At 43.1% G+C, this 17,147-nt stretch overlaps 1 protein-coding gene across 1 annotated transcript in view; it reads left to right on the top strand.

The window, feature by feature from the left end:
- The window catches only part of csmd1a (CUB and Sushi multiple domains 1a), a 2,254,753-nt gene that overhangs the window by 1,050,131 nt on the left and 1,187,475 nt on the right, over nucleotides 1–17,147 (top strand). The window contains exon 5 of the mRNA XM_072251121.1: nucleotides 16,456–16,663. Within this exon, the coding sequence (XP_072107222.1) occupies nucleotides 16,456–16,663 (208 nt within the window). The remainder of the gene's footprint in view (nucleotides 1–16,455; nucleotides 16,664–17,147) is intronic.

Genomic DNA, 17,147 nt, shown 5'->3' with positions numbered 1-17,147 from the left:
CAGTGAATGGGGCTGAGAGGAATTATAAATCAGCTGTGATGGAATGGCAGAACAGACTCGATGGGCCTAATGGCCTAATTCTGCTCCTGTGTCTTATGGTCTTATTAACATTGTCAGTTCCTCATGAATTGATATTCTGTGCGGCAATACCACTCTCCATGCCTGACCAGCCTGCTTCCTCAATTGTCCAAACTAAGGTGGACAAAGCACAAACTCATTGTTCTGAATGTAACTGAGATTTACTGAACAAACCATGTGGCTAAATCTGACAATAAAGCCACCTTGACCCAACTGCATTTTCACTCGAGACCTCAAAGCCTATCCTGAGATGTGGGTCCCAACAGTGCTTGTCCTTATTCCACAGGTTTTCCTTCAATCCCTTCTGCATGAACACACAACACAGAACAGTGGTGAGTGTGTGGAACACCCGGGTGGGGGTGGTAGTAGTGCCAGACACATGCAAGGCATTTAAGAAATTCTTAGATTGGCATATGAATGATAGAAAAAAAATTGAAGGCTATGTGGGCTGGAAGGATTAAATTGATCTTAGAGTAGGTTAAACATCATGGATCAAAGGGCCTGTACTGAGCTGTAAAGTTCTATGTTCTAGTTTGTTATTTCAGAGATGGCTGTGGAGGCCAAGTCATTTAAAGCAAAGGCTGAGAGGTTTTTGATTTGTAATGGTGTCAAAGGTTATGGGAAGAGGACAGGAGAATGGGATTGAGAGAGAAAATAAATCACCCATGATGTCAGAGCTGACCTAATCAGTAAAGTGCCCTACTTCTGCTCCTATGCCATTTGGAATTATGGTCAAAGGTGGGCAAATGTGACTATCTTGGTCAGTATGGACTGATTGGGACAAATGGCCATTGTGAATCCAAGTAAATTGGTCATGGTGGAATGGTGGACAGAGTTGATGGGCTGAATAGCCTAATTCTGCTCCTATGTCTTAAGGTCTTATGATATTTTACATTCCCTCTCACCAGCATTCATTGACCAGTGAAAGATTCAACACAGTTACGTAGAAAGGATGTACAAATATTCACAAACTAGTGGCCTCGCTATAAGCAGTACATCAGCATTTACCTGCCTGAATTGGGCTGATTAGCGGCTGGTAATTCTTTGCCCATTTACAAGCTCATTATTATTTTGTCTGTGCAGTGAACAAATAAAAATTATTTCATTTCTTACAAAAATACTGCTACAGTGTACAATTTAAAAATTCAATTAGAAGTTGGATAGATTAAATTAATTGATTTTTAATTAACATTGACTCCAGAGGTAATTGCTTGTTTTTGCTGAAATTGGGGATGTGATTTCTAGCTTTCATGTTCAAGATCATGTTTATATTCAATGGAGCAGCACAAAAATTGCTCGAGGAACTCAGCAGGTTAGGCAGCATCTGCGGAGGGAACTGAACCATTGGTATTTCACATCTTCATCAGGACTGAAAGACAGAGGGGAGATAGTCAGTATAAAAGGCGGAAAAGAAGGGGTGGAGCAAGAGCCGGCAGGATTGTATGTTCCAGGTGAGGTGGTGATAGGCAGAGGGGGGAGGGGAGATTGGGAATAGTGACGGAGACTAGAAGGTGATAGGTGGAGGTGTCGAGGACTGGAGGTGACGGAATCTGATCAGAGAGGAAAGTGGAGCATAGAATAGAGGGAGAGAGCTGAGGAGGGGATCTGGTGGCAGGAGTGTGAATGATGGGAAGAGGGGAGAAGAGGTAGGGTGATGGGGATCAGTTGGAACAGTAAGAGGAGAGAGAAGAAAGAAGGAAAAAATTAAAAGAGTAAATAGACAGAGGGGGAGTGGTTAGTGGAAGTTTGAGAATTCACTGGCCATGTCACTAGGACTTCTCCTTTCAAGCACATGAATAGTGATGGATGGAGAGATGTGGATCACATACAGACAGAGAAATTACTTTAGTATGACATTATGGTAGACTCAGATGTGGTGGATCATGGGCCCGTTCCTGTGCTGTATTGTGCTATGTTCAATGCAGCATAGGACCAGGACTTCTGTTTACATGGTCCCAACGAAGGGCTTTTGCCCAAAACATTGACTGTTTATTCCCCTCTATAGATACAGTCTGACCTGGTCCTTATGTTGCTCAAGATTTCCAGCTTCTGCAACATCTCCTGTATTTATGACAGTAAAAAACTTACATTGCACATGCTGTTCATAGAGATTAATTTATTACAGTGAATAACAAAGTGATACACTTCACAGCACGATGATCTGAGTTCAATTCTTACTGCAGTCTGTGATGAGTTTGTATATTCTCCTCTTGACCACGTGGGTTGCCTCTGTGTGCTCAGGTTTCCTCCCACATTTGTTTGGGTTAATAAGTTATGGGCTTGCGACACTGGGGCCAGCGTGCGGTGACACTTGTGGGCTGCCCCCAGCACACCCTCAGACTGTGTTGGTCGTTGATGCAAATGACGCATTTCACTGTATGCTTTGATGCTTTGCTGCACATGTGACAAATAAAGCCAATCTTTAGCTATGTACAGAATGCAGAATGCAGTGCAATGGCTACAGAAAGAGTACAAAGCAGGTAGACAGTAAAGTGCGATGGGTCTGGGTGGAGCTGGAAGCTCTGAGCAGACTCACATAAAATGCTGGAGGATCTCAGGCAGCAGCTGAGGAAGGAAATACACAGCTGACATTTTGGGCTGCCCTTCATCAGGACGGGAAAGGGGAAAGAAACCAGAATAACAAAGTGGTGGGAGGAGAAAGAGCACAAGCTAGCAGGTGATAGGTGAGACCAGGTAATGGGGGAAGGTAGTTGGGTGGGGCCGGGAGATGAAATGAAAAACTGGGAGGGAATAGTTGGAGAAGGTAAAGGGCTGAACAGGAGGAAATCTGATAGGAGAGAAGAGTAGGCCATGGGAGAAAGGGAAGAGAGGCACTAGAGCAAGGGTTTTCTATCTTCTTTTATGCCATGGACACCTACCATTAACTGAGGAGTCCTTGGACCCAGATTGTGAAGCCCTGCACTAGAAAGGGGTAATGAGCAGGTGAGTATAAGAGAAGGGGTGAGAGGGGAACCGAAATGGGATAAGGCAAAAGAGGAGGGTAGAGAAATTACCAGAAGTTAGAGAAATCCATAAGATCAGAAGACACTGGAGCAGAAATGATATCCATGCCTTTAGGTTGGAAGCTGCCCAGACAGATTATGAGGTGTTGCTCATCCAAATGGAGAGTAGCCACATTGTGGCAGTAGAGGAGGTGTATTCACCTCCATAGATGCTGCCTAACCTGCGGAATTCCTCCAGCACGTTATGTGTGTTACTCTGGATTACCAGCATCCGCAGAATCTCTTTTGGTTAATGAGCAGACTGGCTTGCTGACCCACTGAGTAAGTGGTGGCTGCTCTTTTGTGCCTGCTCATTCTTCCCTCACAGCTGTTTCTGTAAGCCTCTCCCACACACTGCTGTTGTTTAGTTTCAACTGCACAGATCGGTTTACTGTCATGTACAAAAGGCATCAATGAAATTCCTCACTGGTATGAAACTCACAGAGTAAACAGTGTACCTGGTAATAATATATACAACAAGGATTGCAAGGACAGCAAAGTGATTCAAAGACTGTCATGCAGTCTGATGCAGTGTAAATTAAAGACTAAAGAGATAGTAACAGAATTACAGAGAAAGGTAGAACCTGAGAATGTGACAGCGCCACCAGGACTGTGGTGTCTCAGGAACTGAACTCTTTTGTAATCTGGGAACTGGCTTTAATTATTTATTTCTATTTTTAACTTTTTATCAATTTAACCTTTTTTAGTCTTTTCAAATCATTTTTTGCAAATCTCAAGGTTTCAAAGGGTCCAAAAGAGGTTTACAAGAAAGATTCCGGGAATGAAAAAATTAATGTATGAGGAGCATTTGACAGCTCCGGGCCTATTTCACTGGAATTTAGGCAAGTAAGGGGGGATCTCATTGAAACCTATCGAATGTTGAAAGGCCTAGATTGAGTGGATGTGGAGAGGGTGTTTCTTATATTAGGAAGTCTCAGAGAGGGCACAGCATCCAATAAGAGGGAAGTCCACTTAGAACAGAGATGAGGAGGAATTTCTTTAGCCAGAGGCTCAGAGATAGTGCCTCAGAGCTATTGACACCCAGAAACTTGAAACCGCTAAGCATACGTCTTTGAGGTGTGCCAGTACTGACGGTCAGCGAAGTGGAGATAACTTTTCACATCGGCACAGATTGTGAGGAAGTCGAAGATCCAGTTGCAGAGGGAAGCACTAAGGCCCATGTTTAGGAGATTTCCAATGAGAACTGTAGGAATGATTGTGTTAAATGCTGAGCGGCAGTCAATAAACAGCATCCTGACATGTATTAGTATTGTCCAGGTGATGTAAGGACTTGTGAAGAGCCAGGAAGATCACACTCACTCTAGACTGATGATGGTGAAAGGAAAATTGCAGTGGGTCCAGGTCCTTGCTGAGACAGGAGTTGCTTCTAGTCATGATCAACCTCTCAAAGCACTTCATAGTCATAGTCATTGTCATAGTCATACTTTACTGATCCTAGGGAAAATTGGTTTTCGTTACAGTTGCACCATAAATAATTAAATAGTAATAAAACCATAAATAATTAAGTAGTAACATGTAAATTATGCCGGGAAATAAGTCCAGGACCAGCCTATAGGCTCAGGGTGTCTGACCCTCCAAGGGAGCAGTTGTAAGGTTTGATTGCCACAGGCAGGAATGACTTCCTATGACGCTCTGTGTTGCATCTCAGTGGAATGAGTCTCTGGCTGAATGTACTCCTGTGCCCAACCAATACATTATGTAGTGGATGGGAGACATTGTCCAAGATGGCATGCAACTTAGACAGCATCCTCTTTTCAGACACCACCGTCAGAGAGTCCAGTTCCATCCCCACAACATCACTGGCCTTACGAATGAGTTTGTTGATTCTGTTGGTTTCTGCTACCCTCAGCCTGCTGCCTCAGCACACAACAGCAAACATGATCGCGCTGGCCACCACAGACTTGTAGAACATCCTTAGCATTGTCCGACAGCTGTTAAAGGACCTCAGTCTCCTCAGGAAATAAAGACAGCTCTGACCCTTCTTGTAGACAGCCTCAGTGTTCTTTGACCAGTCCAGTTTATTGTCAATTCGTATCGCCAGGTATTTGTAATCCTCCACCATGTCCACACTGACCCCCTGGATGGAAACAGGGGTCACCGGTACCTTAGCTCTCCTCAGGTCTACCACCAGCTCCTTAGTCATCATGGTTGATGTGAGTGCCGCTGGATGATAGTCATTAAGGCAACTCTTACAATTATTGCCCTTTTGAGGCAGGTGGCCACTGAGTGTATGTTTGTGGTCTTCGGCTGCTTTTACCCATTCACTTCAAAGTTTGACATGTTGTGCATTCAGAGATGTAACATGTGGTTATTTGAGTTACTGTCACCTTCCTGTCTGCTTGAGCCAGTCTGGCCATTCTCCTCTGACTTCAATAGGTTTCAATAGGTGCATTTACTCTCAGAAAAATGTACACACTATACATCCTGAAATTCTTTTTAGAAATATAGAAACATAGAAAATACGTGCAGGAGTAGGCCATTCGGCCCTTCGAGCCTGCACCGCCATTCAGTATGATCATGGCTGATCATCCAACTCAGAACCCTGTACTTGCTTTCTCTCCATACCCCCGATCTCTTTAGCCACAACAGCTATAACTAACTCCCTCTTAAATATAGCCAATGAACCGGCCTCAACTGTTTCCCGTGGCAGAGAATTCCACAGATTCACCACTCTCTGTGTGAAGAAGTTTTTCCTAATCTTGGTCCTAAAAGGCTTCCCCTTTATCCTTAAACTGTGGCCCCTCGTTCTGGACTTCCCCAACATCGGGAACAATCTTCCTGCATCTAGCCTGTCCAATCCCTTTAGAATTTTATACGTTTCAATAAGATTCCCCCTAAAATCTTCTAAATTCCAGCCAGTGCAAGCCTAGTCGATCCAAGTCCTTTCTTTGCAAACATCCACGAAAAGAGAGGAGTGCCCCAAAAAATGAATGACAGTTAAACGTTAGAATCCTAAAACCTCCCAGCTCCCCACCCCCGTGCATAAGCAGCACCAAGGCAACGACCTCCCCACCCCATCAGCAAAAAAGCAACAGCACTCTCCACCAAGCATTCAAGTGTGCAGCAAGCATCAATAAAGACACAGTTGCAGTACTCCAAAGGCTACTCGTTCACCCAGTAATTCGACATGCCACAGGCTCTCCCTCTATCGCTAGTAAGGGAAAAAGAGGTGTCCACATTTCACAGTGGGTGGGGAACATAACAAACAACTCCCTGATTTACGATGTTAGAAGTCTGTTGCGAGGCTTCTTCTGAGCTCTGCGCCCAGAGAGCTGGCCCCGGAAAGGCTCAGGTCTCTGGGCACACAACCCACGGCAGCTAGTCCGCTGCTCCCGATGTTCCATGTTCTCCGGCAAAGCTTCAGTCAGGGGCACCGGCCTAGAATCAGCACATCTCCAGAGCTTGGAAATTCTGGAATCCAGGAGGTGCACTCCCTTTCCAGGCCGTGTTCTTGGAATATCAAAAGGCGGCCGGTCGTGAGGCCCTGAGAGCAGGTCTCATTCCCGCAAAGAATCAAAGTCAGAGTGTAACTCCAGGTCAGGGTCCTCAAAAGGACCTTGAGAAGGGAAAAAAAGAGATATCAAAGATAGAAATAGAAATAGAGCTGTTTCTCTGATTAACAAGGCATGTTTGCTCACAGACCTGGCACTCACTGAATTTTTTATTTTCACACCATTCCTTATGAACCCTAGGGACTGTTGTACGTGAAACTCCCAGGAAATCCGCAGTTCTTGAGATGCTCAAACAACCCTGTCTGGTACCAACAATCATTCCATGGCCAAAATCACTTAGATCATATTTTCCCCCATTCTGATGTTTGCTCTGAACAACAGCAGAGCCCCTTGACCATGTGTCCGTGCTTTTATGCATTGAGTTGCTGCCATAGATATTTGCATTAACAAGCAAATGTACAGATGTACCTAATAAAGTGGCTACTTAGTGTATAAAATATTGAAAGTCAATGTGCTGGTTATTCAAACATAAGGAAGGCAAATGGAATATTAGCCTTTATTGTGACATAATTTGAATAAAAGAATAAACTTATTTTCCTGAGCAACACACCCAAAATACTGGGTGAACGCAGCAAGTCAGGCAGCATCTATGGAGGGAAATAAACAATCAATATTTTGGGCCAAGCTCATTCATCAGGATCCTCTATTGTCCAATTATGTTGACTGATGCTGCAAGTTGTATGGAAAGGAATAAAGAGTCAACATTTCAGGCTGAGACGTTTCATTAGAACTTTGTCATCGTGATTGTCCTGAGGGTTTTGTGTCTTAGTTTGAAATGTCAACTACGCATTCCCTCCCTAGATCTTGCCTGTCCTGCTGAGTTCCTCTGACATTTTGTGCATTTTGCCCAAGATTTCCAGCATCTAGAAACATATTAAACCTACAGCACAATACAGGCTCTTGACTCTTGCCATGTGTATCGCTTCCTCGCTTGATCCATATTTCCCTGCCAGCTTTGCGATGGTGGCCGACTGGAGGCATTTGCTCTCGTCTGTAAATAACCACTTGTTACTGCTTGGAACTTTAACTTCGCTTCACAACTCTTGTGATGACTTAAAAGAATTTACTTGCCTGTTTTTAATTTTCTTTTCTGATAGAAAAATAAAAAGATGTACCCATAAACAACTCCCTATCCTATATTTCTGCCTTCACAGAAACAATTTTAATAACTTGGTCCCACTTAAATATGAATGTTACTCTTCACAATAGACAGCTTAATAAGTTTTTAATTTTTCTAGCAAATTAGTTCTGTGACTAAAGTGCTCTGCAATTATATCCATGCTAAATGCTACTTTCAACCAATTCAGATAGACCAGATAAAATGCAGACCACACTGGCAAAACTCAGCAGGTCGAGCAACATCTATAGAGGGAAATAGACAGACGATATTTCAGGCCAAGAGCCTTCTCAACCGAAAAACTCAGTAGTGCTTTATCAGTGGCTGAGACACATAGATGTGCACAGCTACACTTACACCTCTCCACACTTTTTTTTGTGTGTGCCATACTCTGCCAGAGCCTCGGCAACCACCTTTTCAAGTGGTTGTCTTGGAGGAAAGATTGTGTGAGTGGTCCCCCACGTCCTTCTCACAGCGCAGTTTTTTTTTACGAGGCCGAGTTGCGAGCTCAACAGTCAACCCGGCACGGATGGAAAGCGTGTCCGGGAGCGGCCCGACTGGATTCGAACTCGGGAACCTTCGCTCCGGAGTGCGGCGCTGATCTCGCTTCAGTAAAGCAGCCTGCATAGTCAAATAAGGAGGGATTTCTTCAGTCGGAAAATGGTGAATCTGTGGAATTCATTGCCTGAGACAGATATGGAGGCCAAGTCAGTGGGTGTACTTAAGTGGAGGTTGATAGGTTATTGATTAGCGTGGTTGTTAAACGTTATGGGTAGAAGGCAGGAGAATGAGGTTGGCAGGGAAAGTAAATCAACCATGATTGAATGGCTGAGCATATTCAGTGGGCTTAAATGCTTAAATCCCCACCTACCCTGGGAACTCCCCTAAGACCCCACCTACTCTAGGAATTCTCTCCCCTCCCTCCTTTGATTGTGCAGAAGATGTTAAAGCCTGAAAGCATTAGGCTCAAGGACAGCTTCTATTCCACTGTTATAATCGAAATCAGGTTTATTATTACTAATATACATCTTGAAATGTGGCAGCAGTGCAGTGCAATACATAAAAGAAGCTATAAATTACAACACATAATATATAAAAATATAAATAAGTAATGCAAAAAGAAAGCAAAAATTGTGAAGTCATGTTCATGAGCTGGTTCATTGTCCGTTCAGAAATAGAATGGCTGAGGGGAAGAACCCGTTCCTAAAATGTTGAGTGTGGGTCTTCAGGCTCCTGTACCTCCTCCCAGATTATTGAACAGTTCCCTTGTACAATATGAATTGATTCTTGACCTCATTGTGATCTTATACCTGCACTCCAGTTTTTCTATAACTGTAACACTTTATCCAGCATTCTGTTTATTATTTTTCTACGTACTACCTCAAGGCACTGTATAATGAATTAATCTTTATGGACAGTATGCAAGACAAGTTCTTCACTGCACTTCAATACACGTAACGATAATAAACTAATTTACCAACTTCAAATTAAAGGAAGAACTTCCTTACCTTCACAAACAAGCAAGAATCTGCAGATACTGAAAATCCAAGCAACACACACAAAATGCTGGCAGGGCCAAAGGATCTCGGCCCAAAACATTGCCTGTATTCTTTTCCATAGATGCTGCCTGGCCTGCTGAGTTCTTCCAGCATTTTGTGTGTGTTATTTCCTTACCTTTATACTGAAACTGATGGAATTCCACAGTAATTAGTGATTTGCTCATATATACAGAGAAAAGCTTTTATTTCAGTGCCATCCAGTCTGGTAAATCCATACATACAAGCGATTCTACAGAAGGTGGAAATCTTGAGCACCAAAATACTGGAAGAACTCAACAAGTCAGGCAGCAACTATGGAAAGAAATAAACAGTTTGGGCTGAGAGTCTTTGTTAGGACTGGAAAGGAGGGGCCTAGAAGCCAGAATAAGAAGGTAGGGTGAGGGGAAATAGTACAAGCTGACAGATGATAGGTGAGAGCAGGTAAGGAGAAATGTAGGTAATTGGGTTTGCAAGGGTTGGAGGTGGTGGATGAAGTTAGAAACTGGGAGGGTATAAGTGGGAAAGGTAAAGGGCTGAGGAAGAAGGAATCCGATAGGAGAAGAGAGTGGACCATGTGAGTCGGGAAAGGAAAGAGGCACAACAGGGAGATGATGGGCAGGTGAGGAGAAGAGGAAAACCAGAATAGTGAATGGAAAAAGATAAAAAGGGGGAGGGGGAGGAATTACCAGAAGTTAGAGAAATTGATGTCCATAATTCCACACCTAATTGTTCCTATGTTGCTGGTGGACAAGAATGTGCAAGGACCATGATGAGCAAGACTGGGAGGTCAAATTCACCTTTATCATACAAGACATCTGTTACAAGAGTTGCTGCATCATGGCTGAAATTCTGACCTCAAATGCTCTCTTACATTGAAGAGAATTTACAGTGGTTAACTAACTCACCAGCTCTTTGGGAAGTGGGTAGAAACTGGAGCACCCAGGGGAACACATTCTCCCTCTGACAATATGTGTTTCCCCTGGGTGCTCCGGTTTCTACCCACCTCCCAAAGAGCTGGTGAGTTAGTTAGCCACTGTAAATTCTCTTCAATGTAAGAAACAGAAACAGGTTTATTATCACTGACATGAGTTGTGAAAGCACGGTGTCATTCATAAAAACTACTTTAGGTTATAATAAATGAATAAATAATGCAGTATTCATGGGTTCATGGGCCATTCAAAAATCCAATGGTGGAGGGAAGGAAGCTGTTGTTAAATCTTTGAGTGTGGGTCTTCAAGCTCCTTTACCTCCACCCCAATGGTAGTTAAGACTATATTTTATTCTATAGTCTTCTTATGCATATTGGTTGTTAGTCTGCCAGAGAAAAGTTCTGCACAGCAACAGTTCCTTTGGCCCATCTTTGTTTATGTACAACTTTTTTGTAAATGCTTTTTGTATTTCTTTATCCTTCTGTAAAGGCCTGCAAGAAAATGGAACTTAAAGCTGAACATTCAAAGTACAAAGTAAATTTATTATCAAAGTACACGTATGTCAATATGTACTAACCCAAGATTAATTTTCATGCAGGTGGTATATGGTAGTATAAATTAGTAATGTGTAACACATATGTACTTTGATAATAAATTTTACTTTGATTTTGAGAAGAGGGTTTCAGTCGAGGCAAGCAGCTGAGAAGATGGGAGTGAAGAAATTGGGTACAAGAAGTTTTTTTTTTAAACACTGCTCGGGGAGAAGGGTCTGCACTGCGCAGGCGCGTGACGTAGAGCGCCAAGGTTTAAAAACAGACCACCATATACAGCAGGTAGCGGAGTGAGAGGGAGCAGAGTGGGACGACTTACTTTGGCTCAACAGGCTTTGGCGAGAACAGGCAGAGGCCAGGATAGGTTCCGGTAAGTTTTTTGTCCAGTTTGCTTAGAGTAGAGAGAATGCCAGGCAGGATGTTGGAATGCTCCTCTTGCAGGATGTGGGAAGTCAGGGAGCCCTCCGGTGTCCCTGACAACGTAAGAAGTGCATCCAGCTGCAGCTCCTAACAAACGGCATTAGGGAACTGGAGCAGGAGCTGGATGACCTCTGGATCATTCAGGAGAATGAGGAGGTTATAGATATTAGCTAGAGGGAGGTAGTTACGACAAAGGAGCAGAGCACAGGAAAATGGGTCACTTTCAGGCGAGGGAAGAGGAAAGGGCAGGCAGAGCAGGGTTCCCCTGTGGCCATTCCCTTCAACAACAAGTACACCACATTGGATACTGTTAGAGGGAGGGGATGACTTACCTGGGACTAGCTGCAGTAGCCAGATCTCTGGAACTGAGTCTGGTTCTGCAGTGCAGAAGGGAGGGTGGAAAAAGAGGAGAGCGGTAGTGATAGAGGACTCGATACAGGTGCAGATAGGAGGTTCTGTGGTCGTGACAGAGTATCCAGGATGGTTTGTTGCCTCCCGTGTGCCAGGGTCAAGGATGTCTCTGATCGCTTGCATGACATTCTGAAGTGGGAGGGTGATCAGCCAGATGTCGTGGTGCACATCGGTACCAATGACATAGCAAGGAAGAGTGAGGAGGTCCTGGAGAGTGAGTATAGAGAGCTTGGTAGGAAGTTGAAAAGCAGGACCTCGAGGGTGGTAATCTCAGGATTGCTACCTGTGCTACGTGCCAGTGAGGGTAAGAATAGGATGCTGTGGAGGATGAACAAGTGGCTGAGGAACTGGTGTAGAGGGCAGGGTTTTAGATTTCAGGATCATTGGCACCTCTTCTGGGGCAGGTGGGACCTGTACAAAAGAGACTGGTTACACTTGAACTGCAAGGGGACCAATATCCTTTCAGGGAGGTTTGTTAGTGCTATTGGGGAGGCTTTAACCTAGATTTGCAGGGGGATGGGAACCAGAGTGCCAGAGCTGACAGTGTGGCTGGGGTGAAAATAAATGATGTTAAAAGTTCAAGCAAAGCCACCAATAGAAAGCTTGTGAGTGGTGGTAAAATTCTTCTGAGGTGTATATATTTCAATGCTAGGAGTATTGCGGGGAAGGCGGATGAGTTGAGGGCGTGGACTGACATGTGGAATTATGACATTATAGCAATTAGTGCAACTTGGCTATAGGAGGGGCTGGACTGGCAGCTTAATATTCCAGGGTTCCGATGTTTCAGATGTGATCGAGGCAGAGGAATGAAAGGTGGGGGTGGGGGAGTAGCATTGCTTGTTAGGGAAAATATTACAGCAGTGCTCAGGCAGGACAGATTAGAGGGCTTGTCTACTGAGTCCTTAGGGTGGAGCTGAGAAACAGGAAAGGTATGGCCACATTAATGGGGTTGTATTAAGGACCACCCAATAGTCAACGAGAATTGGAGGAGCAAATCTGCAGAGAGATAGCAGGCAACTGCAGGAAACATAAAGTTGTGATGGTAGGGGATTTTAATTTTCCATATATTGACTGGGATTCCCATACTGCTAGGGGTCTATATGGTTTAGAATTTGTAAAATGTGTTCAGGAAAGTTTTCTAAATCAATATATAGAGGTACCAACTAGAGGGGATGCAATATTGGATCTCCTGTTAGGAAACGAGTTAAGTGAAGGAAGTGAGTGTAGCGGAGCACTTTGGTTCCAGTGATCATAACACCATTAGTTTCAACTTGATCATGGACAAGGATAGATCTGGTCATAGGGTTGAGGTTCTGAACTGGAAGAAGGCCAAATTTGAAGAAATGAGAAAGGATCTAAAAAGCGTGGATTGGGATAGGTTGTTCTCTGGCAAGGATGTGATCGGTAAGTGGGAAGCCTTCAAAGGAGAAATTTTGAGAGTACAGAGCTTGTATGTTCCTGTCAGGATTAAAGGCAAAGTGAATAGGAATAAGGAACCTTGGTTCTCAAGGGATATTGCAACTCTGATAAAGAAGAAGAGAGAGTTGTATGACATGTATAGGAAACAGAGAGTAAATAAGGTGCTTGAGGAGTATAAAAAGTGCAAGAAACTACCAAAGAAGGAAATCAGGAGGGCTAAAAGAAGACATGAGGTTGCCTTGTCAGTCAAAGTGAAGGACATTCCAAAGAGCTTTTACGGGTATATTAAGAGCAAAAGGATTGTAAGGGATAAAATTGGTCCTCTTGAAGATCAGAGTGGTCGGCTATGTGCGGAACCAAAAGAAATGGGGGAGATCTTAAATGGGTTTTTTGTGTCTGTATTTACTGGGGAAACTGGCATGAAGTCTATGGAATTAAGGGAAACAAGTAGTTAGATCATGGAAACTGTACAGATTGAAAAGGAGGAGGTGCTTGCTACCTTGAGGCAAATTAAAGTGGATAAATCCCCAGGACCTGACAGGGTATCCCCTTGGACCTTGAAGGAGACTCGTGTTGAAATTGCAGGGGTCCTGGCAGATATATTTAAAACGTCGGTGTCTACGGGTGAGGTGCCGGAGGATTGGAGAGTGGCTCATGTTGTTCCGTTGTTTAAAAAAGGATCGAAAAGTAATCCAGGAAATTATAAGCTGGTAAATTTGACGTAGGTAGTGGGTAAGTTATTGGGGGGAGTACTAAGAGACAGAATCTACAAGCATTTGGATAGACAGGGACTTATTAGGGAGAGTCAACATGGCTTTGTGCATGATAGGTCATGTTTGACCAATCTATTGGAGTTTTTCGAGGAGGTTACCAGTAAAGTGGATGAAGGGAAGGCAGTGGATGTTGTCTACATGGACTTTAGTAAGGCCTTTAATAAGGTCCCCCATGGGAGGTTAGTTAGGAAAATTCAGTCACTCGATATACATGGAGAGGTGGTAAATTGGATTAGACATTGGCTCAATGGAAGAAGCCAAAGAGTGGTAGTAGAGAATTGCTTCTCAGAGTGGAGGCCTGTGACTAGTGGTGTGCCACAGGGATCAGTGCTGGATCCATTGTTATTTGTCATCTATATCAATGATCTGGATGGTAATGTGGTAAATTGGATCAGCAAATTTGCTGAACATACAAAGATTGGAGGGTATTGGACAGTGAGGAAGGTTTTCAAAGCTTGCAGAGGGACTTGGACCAGCTGGAAAAATGGGCGGAAAATGGCAGATGGAGTTTAATACAGACAAGTGTGAGGAATTGCACTTTGGAAGGACAAACCAAGGTAGAACATACAGGGTTAATGGTAAGGCACTGAGGAGTGCAGTAGAACAGATGAATCTGGGAATACAGATACAAAATTCCCTAAAAGCGACGTCGCAGATAGATAGGGTTGTAAACAGAGCTTTTGGTACATTGGCCTTTATTAATCAAAGTATTGAGTATAAGAGCTGGAATGTTATGATGAGGTTGTATAAGGCATTGGTGAGGCCGAATCTGGAGTATTGTGTTCAGTTTTGGTCACCAAATTACAGGAAGGATATAAATAAGGTTGAAAGAGTGCAGAGAAAGTTTACAAGGATGTTGCCGCGACTTGAGAAACTCAGTTACAGAGAAAGGTTGAATAGGTTAGGACTTTATTCCCTGGAGCGTAGAAGAATGAGGGGAGATTTGATAGAGGTATATAAAATTTTGATGAGTATTGATAGAGTGAATGCAAGCAGGCTTTTTCCACTGAGGCAAGCGGAGAAAAAAAACAGAGGACATGGGTTAAGGGTGAGGGGGGAAAAGTTTAAAGAGAACATTAGGAGGGGCTCCTTCACACAGAGAGTGGTGGGAGTGTGGAATGAGCTGCCAGACGAGGTGGTAAATGTGGGTTCTTTTTTAACATTTAAGAATAAATTGGACAGATGCATGGATGGGAGGTGTATGGAGGGATCTGGTCCGTGTGTAGGTCAGTGGGACTAGGCAGAAAATGGTTCGGCACAGCCAAGAAGGGCCAAAAGGCCTGTTTCTGTGCTGTAGTTTTTCTGTAGTTTCTATGGTATGCAGAGTTAACATCTATGGAAAAGTTTATGTTTGGTAGCTGGAAATTGACTCATGTTAAACAATTTTCTTGGCACTGCATTAGTGAATGATAATGCAAAATAATTTGCTTTACACAGTCAGAACCCCAGACCATCTGTGTATGGCTGCACATATAAATATTGGCATCTCTCTGGAAATTCTGGGCCACCTACTCAATTTTACTGCTGACTACTTCATTATTAAGAAATGCTGAACATTCCCATATGGTGACACTTTAGCTGCCCAATGAATATAAAAGGATTATTTGTCAGTGATAAAATACGGAGCACGAGAACAGCGGTGTCCAGCCTGGAGTATCTTAATCATGCCAAGTAAATGATGGCATATCTCCACTTAACTTACCCGGTGCACAATTTCTCACTTTGCATGATTACCTAATTGAAAGTTGATTGCATTGAATAGCCATAAATACAAACAGTACAGCAGGACAGAGTTACATAGAACATAGAGCAGAACAGCATGGGAACAGGCCCTTCAATTACAATGTTGAGCCGAACCAATGAAATCAGCAATCAAATATCCACATTCTTCCATTTTCCACATATCCATGTGCCTATCTGAACATCATAAAAGTCCCTGTGCTTAAATGGTCATCTTGGTAGGCACAGACCAGATGGACTAAAGGTCCTGTTTCCATGCAGTATGTCTCCAAATAAAGACAAATGTTAAAAAAAAGACTCATTTGGCAGGCAGTATCTGTGGTTGCTGGAATATAAATCAACAAACACCAATTGAATTGATTGATATCTGCCTCAAGGTATTTCTCATAGAGGCAGGAATCTGAGACCTGATGTGTTTCAATGGTTTCAGATCTGTGGAAAGGAACGCTTCCATGATGTCACAATCCTTCTTTATAAGTTGGCATATTTAGTCTCAATTTAACTATACCTAGCTTGCTCATAGCGCTGCCTCAGAAATGTTTTTAACTGAGAATTCATGTGATCCTTGAAGATTTGGAACTGGTTATATCCGTACAACCTGGTGCCAGAACACGGTGTCAGATTGCAAGCTAGTCTCTTGTTAATTCTATTGTCATCATTTTATTCTTTTAAAACCGAACCCTAAGACTTTAAAAATTGTTAATAATAATGTTCTTTCAGCTAATAACTTAGCAATTACTGCTAAGTTAATAGCAATTGCTTAGCAAAACAAAATGGTGCAAAAAACCCCCCAAAAGATCCAGTGAGTGAACAGTAGTTCTATGGGTGAATACAACTTGTTAATGTGAGAGATCAGAGAAGAATGGCCTGACTGCAGAATCAGTCTGCAGATATTTGCAGAATCTCTTGTGTTTATATTTTTTTTCCCTGTTGCTCTTTTACAGCTGAAGGAGCTTGTGGTGGGACGTTGCGAGGAACCAGTGGGATGATTTCAAGTCCACATTTTCCTTCAGAGTACAACAATAATGCTGACTGCACATGGAGCATCCTGGCAGAGCCTGGTGATACCATTGCACTCATCTTCTCAGACTTTCAGCTTGAGGATGGATACGATATCCTGGAAATTAGTGGGGCCGAAGCACCAACAATATGGCAAGTGTAAAGAGAATTTTCCTTTTCACATCCGAGTAGAGTTCTAATTGCAGTATGTAGCTTCTCTGTGTGCTCCTGTTCACAACAAGAGGACTTTGGAACTGGCTGCTTTTATTCATCCAAGTTTGCATGAGTGGTAAATGATTAGGAAACCTTATTGAAGGACTGTAGATACAATTCCACCACATATTTGATTTTATTTATAAAATTCTACATGCAAAGGTTTGATGATCAGTAAGCTCAAGTTAAGAGAGGGGTTGCCAGATCCTTATTTGACACTGTGTTCTCTATTTGAAACCACCTCAGCCTGTGAACTCACCTGGTTTATTGGAGTGAATTTTACTGATTTAAGGAGATTTCTTTTCATAAATGACAGCTCTTAAGCATCTGGCAGAAGTATATTTAACTTGGACTCATGTGAGTGTGTGGAATAATTGTGGGATGTTGAGGAACTTCTGTTCATGTTCTACTTGAGGTGGGACAA

Source organism: Mobula birostris, chromosome 2, assembly GCF_030028105.1.
Source record: "Mobula birostris isolate sMobBir1 chromosome 2, sMobBir1.hap1, whole genome shotgun sequence".
Classification (NCBI taxonomy): Eukaryota; Metazoa; Chordata; class Chondrichthyes; order Myliobatiformes; family Myliobatidae; genus Mobula; species Mobula birostris.
The sequence above is the reverse complement of the archived record's forward strand: the minus strand, read 5'-3'. Positions and strand labels throughout refer to the sequence as shown.